The sequence below is a fragment of the Oncorhynchus nerka genome, linkage group LG11 (assembly GCF_034236695.1).
Source record: "Oncorhynchus nerka isolate Pitt River linkage group LG11, Oner_Uvic_2.0, whole genome shotgun sequence".
NCBI classification, from domain to species: domain Eukaryota; kingdom Metazoa; phylum Chordata; class Actinopteri; order Salmoniformes; family Salmonidae; genus Oncorhynchus; species Oncorhynchus nerka.
Genome location: NC_088406.1, coordinates 71,345,852 through 71,362,611, shown reverse-complemented (window position 1 = coordinate 71,362,611; position 16,760 = coordinate 71,345,852). Strand labels below are relative to the sequence as shown.

At 43.6% G+C, this 16,760-nt stretch overlaps 1 protein-coding gene across 1 annotated transcript in view; it reads right to left on the bottom strand.

The window, feature by feature from the left end:
* LOC115124200 (lipopolysaccharide-responsive and beige-like anchor protein) overlaps positions 1-16,760 on the bottom strand; it is a 295,402-nt gene that overhangs the window by 206,277 nt on the left and 72,365 nt on the right. Inside the window, exons 6-11 of the mRNA XM_065024108.1 lie at positions 11,564-11,685; positions 9,843-9,966; positions 6,658-6,777; positions 5,639-5,785; positions 5,147-5,344; positions 227-355 (exon numbers count right to left, since the gene is read on the bottom strand). Coding sequence (XP_064880180.1) covers positions 227-355; positions 5,147-5,344; positions 5,639-5,785; positions 6,658-6,777; positions 9,843-9,966; positions 11,564-11,685 — 840 coding nt within the window. The remainder of the gene's footprint in view (positions 1-226; positions 356-5,146; positions 5,345-5,638; positions 5,786-6,657; positions 6,778-9,842; positions 9,967-11,563; positions 11,686-16,760) is intronic.

The window sequence follows — 16,760 nt, the reverse complement described above, 5'->3', positions numbered from 1 at the left end:
TTTGCGCTGCCATCATGCATGGTTGAATCCATTGAATGAACAAAACAACTTCTACTTAGTGAAAAGCAAAATACTCCAGACTGCAGGGCGAGTTCAAACACCGCCCCCATCAACACAATGCACTTTCTCCCACATGGCTACGCACAGATGTGTACAGTATTTTAAAATAACTTAATAAAGTCAAATCAATCGATGAATAGAATAAGACAGTAGTCCACTACCAGACAGAGGTGTCCAGTTCATCGCTGGTGTGCTGGAGGTGATCCAGCTGTGCAAACAGGGGGAAGAGGACCTGCACTCCCCCGATGGAGTGGATGGCACTCTGGACCGAGTGGGTCACCACAGCCTTCACATCCTGAAGAAGGGAGGAATACATACACAAGGATCAGGGGTAGAAAAAGAGTGCACTACTTTTGAAGAGAGAAATACGGTAGAATCAGAACCCTATGGACTGTAGACAAAGGCTGTGTCTTGTCGGTCTGCTTCTGCTTTCGTCTCAGGTGGAAAACAACGCGGATTGGAGGCGGTGTCCCATTTCTCCCTTGTACATCTGGTGTGGTGTTGAAAACACAGCGTAACTCCTCTGAACATCTGTCTCCTTTACAGCACTATTACACCTGTCGCTAACGGTGACGGGCTGAGTGGCGGGCGCGTTACCGCGACGTTGAGTTAGTCTCCGAGGCAACATGGCTCAGGTGTCTAGTCTGTTTACCCTGATGAGGGTTTTGCTAAATGAGTTCTGTGGATAGAATATTTCCGTGGTTTCTTACGGTCAGATCCCACAGCAGCTAAATGTGCTATTATGAGCAAGGCCCTTTTCCTCGTGTGTTTACGGTTCCGTCTACCAACGAAACAAGCCATTAGTCATTGTGAACACATACGTAGAGGACACTAAGCTACAGACACACGTCCATGTATGGAATACTGACAATGTGCTAACAAATACTAAACATGTTGACCTAAATAGAGGGTGGGAATGAGGAATAATATAGGAAATGATTAGTCTATAGGAGATGGGGTCTGTGTGTGTGCGTGCATGTACAAACACACAGGCCGAGCTGCCTCAGAAAGACAAAGGAGCTCATGCGTTGACTAAACGCGCTGTGAGGCTCAGAGACAAAACTCAACTGCAGTGAGAGAGACAATAGGAGAATTTAAAGTATTTAAATAAAAAGGACACCTGTGTGTGTGTGTGTGTGTGTGTGTGTGTGTGTGTGTGTGCTGCCAAGGTCTTCCTAATGTGCATTTAATCAGGTGTGCAGGTGACCTTCTGCGATAAAGAAAGTCAAAAATATGGATTTGAATGAGAGTTGGAGAGAAATACATTTGTGAAGCACTTTCATTACAGTACTTGTCATCTAGTTGTTGCTACCTGGAACTTACTTGGTTTACAAGTAGCCACCAGAACGTGCCAATTTACTTTACCTCATAAATAAATTAACTCATCATCCTCAGTAACTACAAGGTCAAATAAAGTATTGTATAATATATTAAAGTGCTTAAAGAAAACACCACCTTGGTTCAATATGGAAACGACTGGTAGGCAGATCTAATTCTGTAATAGAACAGGGTAGTGTTCTGTTCCCAGCCTGCTAGCCAGCCAGGTGCAGAGTGGTTCATTCTGACCTCTATCTTAAAGAAAACACCACCTTGGTTCAATATGGAAACGACTGGTAGGCAGATCTAATTCTGTAATAGAACAGGGTAGTGTTCTGTTCCCAGCCTGCTAGCCAGCCAGGTGCAGAGTTGTTCATTCTCACCTCTATCTTAAAGAAAACACCACCTTGGTTCAATATGGAAACGACTGGTAGGCAGATCTAATTCTGTAATAGAACAGGGTAGTGTTCTGTTCCCAGCCTGCTAGCCAGCCAGGTGCAGAGTGGTTCATTCTCACCTCTATCTTAAAGGAACAATCCACCCAAAAACACTCATTCCTTTCATTTACAGTGTTAAATAACACCACTATGTGAGAACAATGTTTTTTGTGAACAAATGTTTCATTTTTTGCTTTATAATAAGGTTGGTAGCAACATGGAAAATCGTTGTGGAAGTCTGTTGTAGCTCAAGTTTACTACAAAATCCACAATGCAATGCTCTCTATGGGCTGGCTGGATAGCTAGTTAGCAAACGTAGCAACACACAATAATACCAAACACAAAATAAGCATGTGAAGTAGCTAGTTTGCTGTAAAATCCCCTAAACAAACTGCACTATCAATGTAGGAGACTACAACCTCACTATGTTCAACCTGCAGATTGATGTCAAATCAAATTCTATTTGTCACATACACGTGTTTAGCAGATGTTATTGTGGGTGTAGCGAAACGCTTGTGTTTCTAGCTCCAACAGTGCAGTAATATCTAACTAAATGCTTGTGTTTCTAGCTCCAACAGTGCAGTAATATCTAACTAAATGCTTGTGTTTCTAGCTCCAACAGTGCAGTAATATCTAACTAAATGCTTGTGTTTCTAGCTCCAACAGTGCAGTAATATCTAACTAAATGCTTGTGTTTCTAGCTCCAACAGTGCAGTAATATCTAACTAAATGCTTGTGTTTCTAGCTCCAACAGTGCAGTAATATCTAACTAAATGCTTGTGTTTCTAGCTCCAACAGTGCAGTAATATCTAACTAAATGCTTGTGTTTCTAGCTCCAACAGTGCAGTAATATCTAACTAAATGCTTGTGTTTCTAGCTCCAACAGTGCAGTAATATCTAACTAAATGCTTGTGTTTCTAGCTCCAACAGTGCAGTAATATCTAACTAAATGCTTGTGTTTCTAGCTCCAACAGTGCAGTAATATCTAACTAAATGCTTGTGTTTCTAGCTCCAACAGTGCAGTAATATCTAACTAAATGCTTGTGTTTCTAGCTCCAACAGTGCAGTAATATCTAACTAAATGCTTGTGTTTCTAGCTCCAACAGTGCAGTAATATCTAACTAAATGCTTGTGTTTCTAGCTCCAACAGTGCAGTAATATCTAACTAAATGCTTGTGTTTCTAGCTCCAACAGTGCAGTAATATCTAACTAAATGCTTGTGTTTCTAGCTCCAACAGTGCAGTAATATCTAACTAAATGCTTGTGTTTCTAGCTCCAACAGTGCAGTAATATCTAACTAAATGCTTGTGTTTCTAGCTCCAACAGTGCAGTAATATCTAACTAAATGCTTGTGTTTCTAGCTCCAACAGTGCAGTAATATCTAACTAAATGCTTGTGTTTCTAGCTCCAACAGTGCAGTAATATCTAACTAAATGCTTGTGTTTCTAGCTCCAACAGTGCAGTAATATCTAACTAAATGCTTGTGTTTCTAGCTCCAACAGTGCAGTAATATCTAACTAAATGCTTGTGTTTCTAGCTCCAACAGTGCAGTAATATCTAACTAAATGCTTGTGTTTCTAGCTCCAACAGTGCAGTAATATCTAACTAAATGCTTGTGTTTCTAGCTCCAACAGTGCAGTAATATCTAACAAGTAATATCTAACCATTTCAAAAACAATACACACAAATCTACAGTAAAGGAATGGAATTAAGAATATATAAATATTTGGATGAGGAATGTCAGAGCGGCATAGACTAAGATACAGTAGAATAGGATAGAATACAGTACATACATAACAGATGGGGAATGTCAGAGCAGCATAGACTAAGATACAGTAGAATAGGATAGAATACAGTACATACATAACAGATGAGGAATGTCAGAGCAGCATAGACTAAGATACAGTAGAATAGGATAGAATACAGTACATACATAACAGATGAGGAATGTCAGAGCAGCATAGACTAAGATACAGTAGAATAGTATAGAATACAGTACATACATAACAGATGAGGAATGTCAGAGCGGCATAGACTAAGATACAGTAGAATAGTATAGAATACAGTACATACATAACAGATGAGGAATGTCAGAGCAGCATAGACTAAGATACAGTAGAATAGGATAGAATACAGTACATACATAACAGATGAGGAATGTCAGAGCAGCATAGACTAAGATACAGTAGAATAGTATAGAATACAGTACATACATAACAGATGAGGAATGTCAGAGCAGCATAGACTAAGATACAGTAGAATAGGATAGAATACAGTACATACATAACAGATGAGGAATGTCAGAGCAGCATAGACTAAGATACAGTAGAATAGGATAGAATACAGTACATACATAACAGATGAGGAATGTCAGAGCAGCATAGACTAAGATACAGTAGAATAGGATAGAATACAGTACATACATAACAGATGAGGAATGTCAGAGCAGCATAGACTAAGATACAGTAGAATAGGATAGAATACAGTACATACATAACAGATGGGGAATGTCAGAGCAGCATAGACTAAGATACAGTAGAATAGGATAGAATACAGTACATACATAACAGATGAGGAATGCAAAATATGTGAACATTATTAAAGTGGCCAGTGATTTAAAGTCTATGTATATGTGCCTCACCGAGTAGAATCTGAAATTCAGCACCGGCAGATAAACTTTTGAGGAGATGGGAAACGGTGCCCATGCTACATCAATGGGCCGCGCGGTGCATTCTGGGTGATTCTGGGACAAGGAGTTGGATACGTTCCCAACCAGCAGACTCGTTGGATTCCTATTTCCTTTCTCTAATCTCTATGACAACGGCACCATGCAATGCACCCTGGACTAAAGAGGCAGGCAAATGGGAAAACTGTGCTAGACCCTCCGTAAAATTACACAATTGTAGAGGTAGGAATATCACAGAAATATGATCAATGGCTCATTGGAGAGAAGATATCCTCCCAAATGATGACTTTGGCCAGTATTGAAATCTGACATGTATGATAGACATTTTGGCGATCTAAAACTTTCAGTGCAGTGAGAGTGACTATCACGGTGCTACGTCTTACAAGACTGACTTCTGCCTGCTTGAATGGCAATAATGGCAATGAAATCATGAAATTACACAGGGAATCGATAGAACATCACTCAAAGATGCACAAATACAATATAACATTCAAAATGGGTGATTTCTAGCTTAGATGGTTTACATTCTGGTGCAGTAGCATTGCCAAAACCAAATGTGTTTGTGTGTTCGTGTGTTTGTGTGTGCGCGTTTATGTCTGCGTCTGTCTGTGTGTGTGTGTGTGTGTGTGTGTGTGTGTGTCCGTACCTGCAGCATGAGTGCATGTGGCGAGTGGATGAAAATGGAGGCATTGTCCTTGGGGGAGGACTCCAGGCACAGCTGAGCATCGGTGGCGCGGGGGTTGTAGGAGAAGGAGATGCCAGAGGACAGCTTGCCGTCATACAGTAGGGTCTTGTGGTGCTCAGCAAACAGGTGGTCACTCTCAGCCTTGTACTTGAACGTGCCCTGAGAGAGACGGCAGAGAGGTCGTGAGTGACAGGCAGGAGACTTGAGGGTGACTTTCCTTTATATTTTTCTGTTCGGTTTAAACCTTACACACTACTAGTGATAGTCTGTAGTGTATCTTGAAATAATGAATGATAGGAGAAAGGAGGAAGATCCACAATCATTAATGTTTCACATCAAATTGATGAGTGCAGACCTTCCTTGTTTGATCTATTGGGTATCCAAATGTCAGGGCGTTTTGGAATAGTGGGACTACTGAATACTGCATGATAACTGGGCTTTGCCTCTACCTACCTTGTAACCAGGCCCCAGCTGGTAGATGGCCAGGATCTGGGCTGCACTGAGGGCCTCGCCAAACAGATACACCGCCCCCATCTGACCACAGAACATACGTTTGGCGTCCGCCGTCTCTGACGAACCCAGGAAACACTTGTCAAAAGTCTGAAGGGAGGAAGGAAGGAAACAAGGAAGGAGAATTGAACAAGCGTTAATAAAGAGAACTATGACAACTCAAACAGCATGAATGAGTGTGAATCAACACACCATCGGCATACAGAGAACATACAGAAGGGAACAGATGAATAGAAATGTATGTTTCCTAGAGCATGTGTAAATAGGCAGGGGGTGAGCTTAGCATTGTTATCAAGGAGGGAGAGGTATTCTGGAGAACCATGACAGAATCTCATACATACGAGTATATCTTCAGCTACACAACTCATTTTGCCACTCATCTCCCTCCCCTGTTACAGACCCAGTTCCATCCATGTGAGGGGGGGGGGAGAAAGAGAGACAGAGAGACAGAGACAGAGACAGAGAGAGAGACAGAGACAGAGGGATAAAGGGAGTGGTTTCACCCCTGAGCCCTCTGTCAGCTGAGACAGTGATTATATCAATCAATCGGAAAGAGTGGGGCCTGTGGGGAGGTGCTGTCCTCTTCTAACAACCTGTACTGCAGTAACAATGGGTCTCTGTGGTATATCAATCAAAACATATACCATACGTCTTTGTGTGGAAACTTTTTTATGCAAAGCACAATGGTTCAAATTGAAGAGTTCTGGATGGACAGCTTCAAGGCTTTCTTGTTGATTGATTGATGACTTGAGAGAAATGTTTTGATTGATAATTGGCATCAAAATATACTTTTGGTTATACACATGCATAACAACCACTAGCACAACTTCTAGGTTCAGCTGTATTCCATTACACAGAATACATGGGTAAAAATGGATGTGTGATAGTAGAGGTTTGTGATTACTACAGGAATAACTTTATAACAACGATGATCAGTATAGTATGGATCGATTGCTACTTACGTCGCTGGTGTTGACGAACCAGGTGATTTCTCCGTAGGAGGCGAGCTCTCCATTGACGTAGCAGCTGATCTCACTGTTCTTCCAGCGGTTGTAGACGTGAACGATGGTCACCATGTACCACTGAAACAACAACACAAAACAACTTAACCACCATGGTAACCATGTACCACCGAAACGACAACCACCATGGTCACCATGTACCACTGAAACAACAACAACCATGGTCACCATGTACCACCGAAACAACAACACACAACAACTTAACCACCATGGTCACCATGTACCACTGAAACAACAACACAGAACAACTTAACCACCATGGTAACCATGTACCACCGAAACAACAACCACCATGGTCACCATGTACCACTGAAACAACAACAACCATGGTCACCATGTACCACTGAAACAACAACACATAACTTAACCACCATGGTCACCATGTACCACTGAAACAACAATACAGAACAACTGAACCACCATGGTGACCATGTACCACTGAAACAACAACAACTTAACCACCATGGTCACCATGTACCACTGAAACAACAACACACAACAACTTAACCACCATGGTGACCATGTACCACTGAAACAACAACCACCATCGTCACCATGTACCACTGAAACAACAACACACAACTACTTAACCACCATGTACCACTGAAACAACAACAACTTAACCACCATGGTCACCATGTACCACTGAAACAACAACAACTTAACCACCATGGTCATCATGTACCACTGAAACAACAACCACCATGGTCACCATGTACCACTGAAGCAACAACACACAACAACTTAACCACCATGGTCACCATGTACCACTGAAACAACAACAACTTAACCACCATGGTCACCATGTACCACTGAAACAACAACACACAACAACTTAACCACCATGGTGACCATATACCACTGAAACAACAACCACCATCGTCACCATGTACCACTGAAACAACAACACACAACTACTTAACCACCATGTACCACTGAAACAACAACAACTTAACCACCATGGTCACCATGTACCACTGAAACAACAACAATTTAACCACCATGGTGACCATGTACCACTGAAACAACAACCACCATCGTCACCATGTACCACTGAAACAACAACACACAACAACTTAACCACCATGGTCATTATGTACCACTGAAACAACAACAACCTAACCACTATGGTCACCATGTACCACTGAAACAACAACAACTTAACCACTATGGTCACCATGTACCACTGAAACACCATTGGTAATTATGTACCACAAACAACAACTTAGTACAACGTATGTACCATTGGAACAACAAATTAACCGCCATGGTCATTATGTAGCACTGAAACAACAACAACTTAACCATCATGGTCACCATGCACCACTGAAACAACAACACAGAACAACTTAACCACCATGGTCACCATGTACCACTGAAACAACAACACACAACAACTTAACCACCATGGTCACCATGTACCACTGAAACAACAACACACAACAACTTAACCACCATGGTGACCATGTACCACTGAAACAACAACCACCATCGTCACCATGTACCACTGAAACAACAACACACAACAACTTAACCACCATGTACCACTGAAACAACAACAACTTAACCACCATGGTGACCATGTACAACTGAAACAACAACAACTTAACCACCATGGGCACCATGTACCACTGAAACAACAACAACTTAACCACCATGGTCGCCATGTACCACTGAAACAACAACAACTTAACTCCCATGGGTCACCATGTACTACCGAAACAACAATAACTTAACCACCATGGTCACCATGTACAACTGAAACAACAACTTAACCACCATGGTCACCATGTACAACTGAAACAACAACTTAACCACCATGGTCACCATGTACCACTGAAACAACAACACACAACAACTTAACCACCATGGTGACCATGTACCACTGAAACAACAACTTAACCACCATGGTCACTATGTACCACTGAAACAACAACAACTTAACCCCCATGGGTCACCATGTACCACCGAAACAACAACAACTTAACCACCATGGTCACCATGTACCACTGAAACAACAACCACCATCGTCACCATGTACCACTGAAACAACAACGCACAACAACTTAACCACCATGGTCACCATGTACCACTGAAACAACAACACACAACAACTTAACCACCATGTACCACTGAAACAACAACAACTTAACCACCATGGTGACCATGTACAACTGAAACAACAACAACAACAACTTAACCACTATGGTCACCATGTACCACTGAAACAACAACAACTTAACCACCATTGATCATTATGTACCACTGAAACAACAACAACTTAACCGCCAGTGGTCATTATGTACCACTGAAACAACAACAACTTAACCACCATGGTCACCATGTACCACTGAAACAACAACAACTTAACCACCAGTGGTCATTATGTACCACTGAAACAACAACAGCTTACCCACCAATGGTAATTATGTACCACTGAAACAACAACTTAATTTTAGCCTCATTCCTGGCTGCCTTCACAGAGTTACCCTTATGAGACATGGCCCGATCAGCTCCTAAACCCCTTGGGCTACAATCCCACCTACATCGGCTGCTCAGATTTCTGTCAGACATTGGAAGAATCCAGTGAAATAGGTTATTAGAGAGTTACCAGGCAGACAGCTTGGGAGATAAGACCGACTGTGGAATACAGAGGCCTAAAGATAGAATGAGGTTCTGAGTCTGAGGAGGAAGTAGAGTAGCGTTGTTCCACTCCGGGGGATAACAAGGGGAGTTTTAATTGGCCAGTGGCACCATGGATCTCACAGATGCTGTTGGGCTTGACTGGGTCTGGGTGCTATGGTCTGGCTGTGTGTCGTGCTCCATTACATCATCCCTCTCTCTCGTTCCTGCTATCTTTTTTTCACTGTTCTGCTCTGACATTACTGGCCCCCAGAGGAAGGGCCAAATGACTATGCTTCAACCCAAAGGGCCTAGACGAGAGGGAAGTGTATGTGTACTATGCCTGCGTACAATTTGTTCTCTGTGTGTCCTATGCGAAAGAGAACATGTTTGTGTGTCCTACTTAGCACGTGTTTCTATGTTTTATGAGTGCTAGGTTTTTGTGTGTGTGTGTCTCCCACAGGACCGTGTCTGTCTGTCGGCCGGCCTCGCCGTCTGCCTACCTTCTGTGGTTTGAAGTCATATTTCACACAGTGCTGGAAAGTCCCCTTGGACTTTAACGAGGTTACAATCAAACAGCCGGCCACAAAGTGTGCAGAGTATCCCAGACCTTTGTTGGTGCGAAAACTACAGGAAGAGAGGGAAGAAAAAGAAAAAATAAGAAAAAACAGATTTCAGTTAGTGAGCGTGACGGCTCACTTTAACACAGTCTAACACTCACGGGCAGATGGGGGTTGAGACAAGTCAACCTGCCAATAAATCATTCAAACATACAAATTTAAAAAACACTTTGAAAACGGAGGGGAGACAGAGATGGCGAAAGCCTCAATCATTTGTCAACTTCACAACAAATTCCCATTTGTGGGTGTCTGTGTTCTGAGCGATCAGGGGCCCCGGCGGTCGCTGTGTGTGATTTAGTGAACTAATCTCTTTTTAAAAGGGCAGAGTCTGAAGGAGTTTTACTACAGACTTTTCTGCCTCTAGCTGGCTGGCTGTGTGTGGTTGGTTATCACTTTCAGAAGGCCCACCAAACAGAAGGCCGACCAAATCCCGGCACATCTATTAGATTTTTTGACAGAAATTAATTATCGGCTGAAAATAGGAACGAGTGAGGCACTGATTTACTGTCCCTGAGAGAGAGAGGGAAGAATGGAGAGAGGAAAGAGTAAGGGAAGAGTAAGGGGAGAGAGAGGAGAGGAGAGAGGAGAGAGGGAGGAAAGAGTAAGGAGAGAGAGAGGAAAGAGTAAGGGAAGAGTAAGGGGAGAGAGAGGAGAGGAGAGAGGAGAGAGGGAGGAAAGAGTAAGGGGAGAGAGGAGAGAGGAAAGAGTAAGGGAAGAGTAAGGGGAGAGAGAGGAGAGAGGGAGGAAAGAGTAAGGGGAGAGAGAGGAGAGGAGAGAGGAGAGAGGGAGGAAAGAGTAAGGAGAGAGAGAGGAAAGAGTAAGGGAAGAGTAAGGGGAGAGAGAGGAGAGGAGAGAGGAGAGAGGGAGGAAAGAGTAAGGGGAGAGAGGAAAGAGTAAGGGAAGAGTAAGGGGAGAGAGAGGAGAGAGGGAGGAAAGAGTAAGGGGAGAGAGGAGAGAGGGAGGAAAGAGTAAGGGGAGAGAGAGGAGAGAGAGAAGGATGAGAGAGAGAGAAGGATGAGAGCGAGGTAAATGGAAACGGAGAGGGAGAGGCATTGCATGAGTATGCCTACTTCATCTGGTAGTGTGTGTGTGTGTGTGTGTGTGTGTGTGTGTGTGTGTGTGTGTGTGTGTGTGTGTGTGTGTGTATTAAGCCTCTCTCTGATGTCAGTATATTTTTACAATTTGGGGATGACTTCATCCTACAATTTTGATGAACAAGGGGGGGAAAAAATCAAATAGCTTTCCTTGGCGTGCAAATACAGTACACACACACACACAAACACACACACACGGAACAACGGTATGAGCCAAATTCTATTTGAATACACCTGAATAATATCGGATTATCCATACAAAATGTATACATGGGTATCAAGTCAGGATATGAGTAGAGACGTCATTTGCATAGAGAAGGAGAACAAATCAAGCAGCAGTAAGTTGTGTCAGTGTTAGCGTGGGGTACGAGACGGACGACATTAGTCTGTGGCTACAGACTGACTGGTCAACAAACCACAATGATTAGGATGCAAGGTGATTCCTAGTCAGTCTGCAGTCGCCGAGTGCAGTGGAGTTGATCTCCAACATGGACGCCTGGTGTAACTCACCAGTACAGGTAAGGCTTGTCCTTGTCAACATTGATGTTGTTGATTGGATCCATGCGGAGCCACGTGTGGAAGGTGAATCCACTCTGGTACGGCCATTTGGCTATAGGGGGCAGAGCTATAGCCTGTGAGGAGACAAACGGTGAGCTCAATGAGTTGAGAAAGAATGTTTTAGAAATAGGATAGTGAGTAGTGTGACCTAGACTACAGTGGGTCCAAGAAGGAAGGGATGGAGTTGTTCATGTGTGTGTCTATCCAGAGGGCTTCCTGCCTCATTAGCCAGATTCACAGCAAGGGGAAGACGTGTGCTTCGTGCTCAGTCTCCGCTGCACACACACCAATCACAGACCCTCTTACGGCGGCCCAGAGATCACCCTCACCAAAGGGCACCGTCACCATGGCAATGGAAGGGTACACAGAGACATACAGTGCGCACACACACACACACTCACTCAATCTCTACATACAATGTGAGTGTTCCAGACAGCTATTGAAAGACAAAATGTGAGCAGACATGATTCTCTCTATAGTTAGCTATCTAGCCCAGGTACCGTACAGTCAAATGTACCATGGCCACATACAGGTGTAGACAGCATTCAGGTGAGACTCATTGAGAAAATAGTGAAGGGTAAAGGTCCTAGACGGAGATACACAGTTAAAACGTAGCATACATAAGGCTATGACGTCGTCCTTCATGAAAACTTAGCCGACATCGCCTAAGATACAGTGGGGCAAAAAAGTATTTAGTCAGCCACCAATTGTGCAAGTTCTCCCACTTAAAAAGATGAGGCCTGTAATTTTCATCATAGGTACACTTCAACTATGACAGACAAAATGAGAAGAAAAAAAATCCAGAAAATCACATTGTAGGATTATTAATGAATTGATTTTCAAATTATGGTGGAAAATAAGTATTTGGTCACCTACAAACAAGCAAGATTACTGGCTCTCACAGACCTGTAACTTCTTCTTTAAGAGGCTCCTCTGTCCTCCACTCGTTACCTGTATTAATGGCACCTGTTTGAACTTGTTATCAGTATAAAAGACACCTGTCCACAAACTCAAACAGTCACACTCCAAACTCCACTATGGCCAAGAGCAAAGAGCTGTCAAAGGCCACCAGAAACAAAATTGTAGACCTGCACCAGGCTGGGAAGACTGATTCTGCAATAGGTAAGCAGCTTGGTTTGAAGAAATCAACTGTGGGAGCAATTATTAGGAAATGGAAGACATACAAGACCACTGATAATCTCCCTCGATCTGGGGCTCCACGCAAGATCTCACCCCGTGGGGTCAAAATGATCACAAGAACGGTGAGCAAAAATCGCAGAACCACACGGGGGGACCTAGTGAACCAAAGTAACAAAGCCTACCATCAGAAACACACTGCACCGCCAGGGACTCAAATCCTGCAGTGCCAGACGTGTCCCCCTGCTTAAGCCAGTACATGTCCAGGCCCGTCTGAAGTTTGCTAGAGAGCATTTGGATGATCCAGAAGAAGATTGTGAGAATGTCATATGGTCAGATGAAACCAAAATATAACTTTTTGGTAAAAACTCAACTTGTCGTGTTTGGAGGACAAAGCATGCTGAGCTGCATCCAAAGAAAACCATACCTACTGTAAAGCATGGGGGTGGAAACATCATGCTTTGGGGCTGTTTTTCTGCAAAGGGACCAGGACAACTGATCCGTGTAAAGGAAAGAATGAATGGGGCCATGTATCGTGAGATTTTGAGTGAAAACCTCCTTCCATCAGCAAGGGCATTGAAGATGAAACGTGGCTGGGTCTTTCAGCATGACAATGATCCCAAACACACCGCACGGGCAACGAAGGAGTGACTTCGTAAGAAGCATTTCAAGGTCCTGGAGTGGCCTAGCCAGTCTCCAGACCTCAACCCCATAGAAAATCTTTGGAGGGAGTTGAAAGTCCGTGTTGCCCAGCAACAGCCCCAAAACATCACTGCTCTAGAGGAGATCTGCATTGAGGAATGGGCCAAAATCCCAGCAACAGTGTGTGAAAACCTTGTGAAGACTTACAGAAAACGTCATTGCCAACCAAGGGTATATAACAGTAAGTATTGAGATAAACTTTTGTTATTGACCAAATACTTATTTTACACCATAATTTGCAAATTAATTAATTAAAAATCCTACAATGTGATTTTCTGGATTTTTTTTCTCAATTTGTCTGTCATAGTTGAAGTGTACCTATGAGGAAAATTACAGGCCTCTCTCATCTTTTTAAGTGGGAGAACTTGCACAATTGGTGGCTGACTAAATACTTTTTTCCCCCCACTGTATGAAATCATAGCTGGGACTACGTCTGATAAGTTGTCATCCTTCATTACCTTGAAGACGTCAGCAAGAGCATCTTAACTGAGTTAGCTTCACTAAGTCCACACTTTTAAACCCATTGATACCAGGAAGTGTATTAGAAAACTGCTCTATTTTAAGAGAAAGAGAGGGGAATAACAGAACATTCCCAGGGGACTTATATGTTATACTTTCACTCACTAAATCACATGGCTGGCTGGCTGTCTGAATGGCTGGATAGATAAAAAAGGTATTGGAAAAAGCAGCTTAGGGATTGCTGCTATGAGAAGGAAGGGGTGAGAATGAGTTCGGAGACGGCTAGGAGCATTAGAATGAAGGGAGAAGGAGAACAGAGGGAAGACTGCTAGGAGCATTAGAATGAAGGGAGAAGGAGAAGAACAGAGGGAAGACTGCTAGGAGCATTAGAATGAAGGGAGAAGGAGAACAGAGGGAAGACTGCTAGGAGCATTAGAATGAAGGGAGAAGGAGAACAGACGGAAGACTGCTAGGATCATTAGAATGAAGGGAGGAGGAGAACAGAGAGAAGACTGCTAGGAGGTACATTAGAATGAAGGGAGGAGAAGAACAGAGGGTAGACTGCTAGGAGCATTAGAATGAAGGGAGGAGAAGAACAGAGGGAAGACTGCTAGGAGCATTAGAATGAAGGGAGGAGAAGAACAGAGGGAAGACTGCTAGGAGCATTAGAATGAAAGACTGAGAAGAACAGAGGGAAGACGGTTAGGAGCATTAGAATGAAGGGAAGAGAAGGAGAACAGAGGGAAGACTGCTAGGAGCATTAGAATGAAGGACTGAGAAGAACAGAGGGAAGACTGCTAGGAGCATTAGAATGAAGGGAGGAGGAGAACAGAGGGGAGACTGCTAGGAACATTAGAATGAAGGGAGGAGAAGAACAGAGGGAAGACTGCTAGGAGCATTAGAATGAAGGGAGGAGAAGAACAGAGGGAAGACTGCTAGGAGCATTAGAATGAAGGACTGAGAAGAACAGAGGGAAGACTGCTAGGAGCATTAGAATGAAGGACTGAGAAGAACAGAGGGAAGACTGCTAGGAGCATTAGAATGAAGGGAGGAGAAGAACAGAGGGAAGACTGCTAGGAGCATTAGAATGAAGGGAGGAGAAGAACAGAGGGAAGACTGATAGGAGCATTAGAATTAAGGGGGGAGGAGAACAGAGGGAAGACGGCTAGGAACAATAGAATGAAGGGAGGAGGAGAACAGAGGGTAGACTGCTAGGAGCATTAGAATGAAGGGAGGAGAAGAACAGAGGGAAGACTGCTAGGAGCATTAGAATGAAAGACTGAGAAGAACAGAGGGAAGACGGTTAGGAGCATTAGAATGAAGGGAAGAGAAGGAGAACAGAGGGAAGACTGCTAGGAGCATTAGAATGAAGGACTGAGAAGAACAGAGGGAAGACTGCTAGGAGCATTAGAATGAAGGGAGGAGGAGAACAGAGGGGAGACTGCTAGGAGCATTAGAATGAAGGGAGGAGAAGAACAGAGGGAAGACTGCTAGGAGCATTAGAATGAAGGGAGGAGAAGAACAGAGGGAAGACTGCTAGGAGCATTAGAATGAAGGACTGAGAAGAACAGAGGGAAGACTGCTAGGAGCATTAGAATGAAGGACTGAGAAGAACAGAGGGAAGACTGCTAGGAGCATTAGAATGAAGGGAGGAGAAGAACAGAGGGAAGACTGCTAGGAGCATTAGAATGAAGGGAGGAGAAGAACAGAGGGAAGACTGCTAGGAGCATTAGAATTAAGGGAGGAGGAGAACAGAGGGAAGACGGCTAGGAACAATAGAATGAAGGGAGGAGGAGAACAGAGGGTAGACTGCTAGGAGCATTAGAATGAAGGGAGGAGAAGAACAGAGGGAAGACTGCTAGGAGCATTAGAATGAAGGACTGAGAAGAACAGAGGGAAGACGGTTAGGAGCATTAGAATGAAGGGAAGAGAAGGAGAACAGAGGGAAGACTGCTAGGAGCATTAGAATGAAGGACTGAGAAGAACAGAGGGAAGACCGCTAGGAGCATTAGAATGAAGGACTGAGAAGAACAGAGGGAAGACTGCTAGGAGCATTAGAATGAAGGGAGGAGAAGAACAGAGGGAAGACTGCTAGGAGCATTAGAATGAAGGGAGGAGAAGAACAGAGGGAAGACTGCTAGGAGCATTAGAATTAAGGGAGGAGGAGAACAGAGGGAAGACGGCTAGGAACAATAGAATGAAGGGAGGAGGAGAACAGAGGGTAGACTGCTAGGAGCATTAGAATGAAGGGAGGAGAAGAACAGAGGGAAGACTGCTAGGAGCATTAGAATGAAGGACTGAGAAGAACAGAGGGAAGACTGCTAAGAGCATTAGAATGAAGGGAGGAGAAGAACAGAGGGAAGACTGCTAGGAGCATTAGAATGAAGGACTGAGAAGAACAGAGGGAAGACGGTTAGGAGCATTAGAATGAAGGGAAGAGAAGGAGAACAGAGGGAAGACTGCTAGGAGCATTAGAATGAAGGACTGAGAAGAACAGAGGGAAGACGGCTAGGAGCATTAGAATGAAGGACTGAGAAGAACAGAGGGAAGACGGCTAGGAGCATTAGAATGAAGGACTGAGAAGAACAGAGGGAAGACTGCTAGGAGCATTAGAATGAAGGACTGAGAAGAACAGAGGGAAGACGGCTAGGAGCATTAGAATGAAGGGAAGAGAAGGAGAACAGAGGGAAGACTGCTAGGAGCATTAGAATGAAGGACTGAGAAGAACAGAGGGAAGACTGCTAGGAACATTAGAATGAAGGGAGGAGGAGAACAGAGGGAAGACTGCTAGGAGCATTAGAATGAAGGGAGGAGAAGAACAGAGGGAAGACTGCTAGGAGCATTACAATAA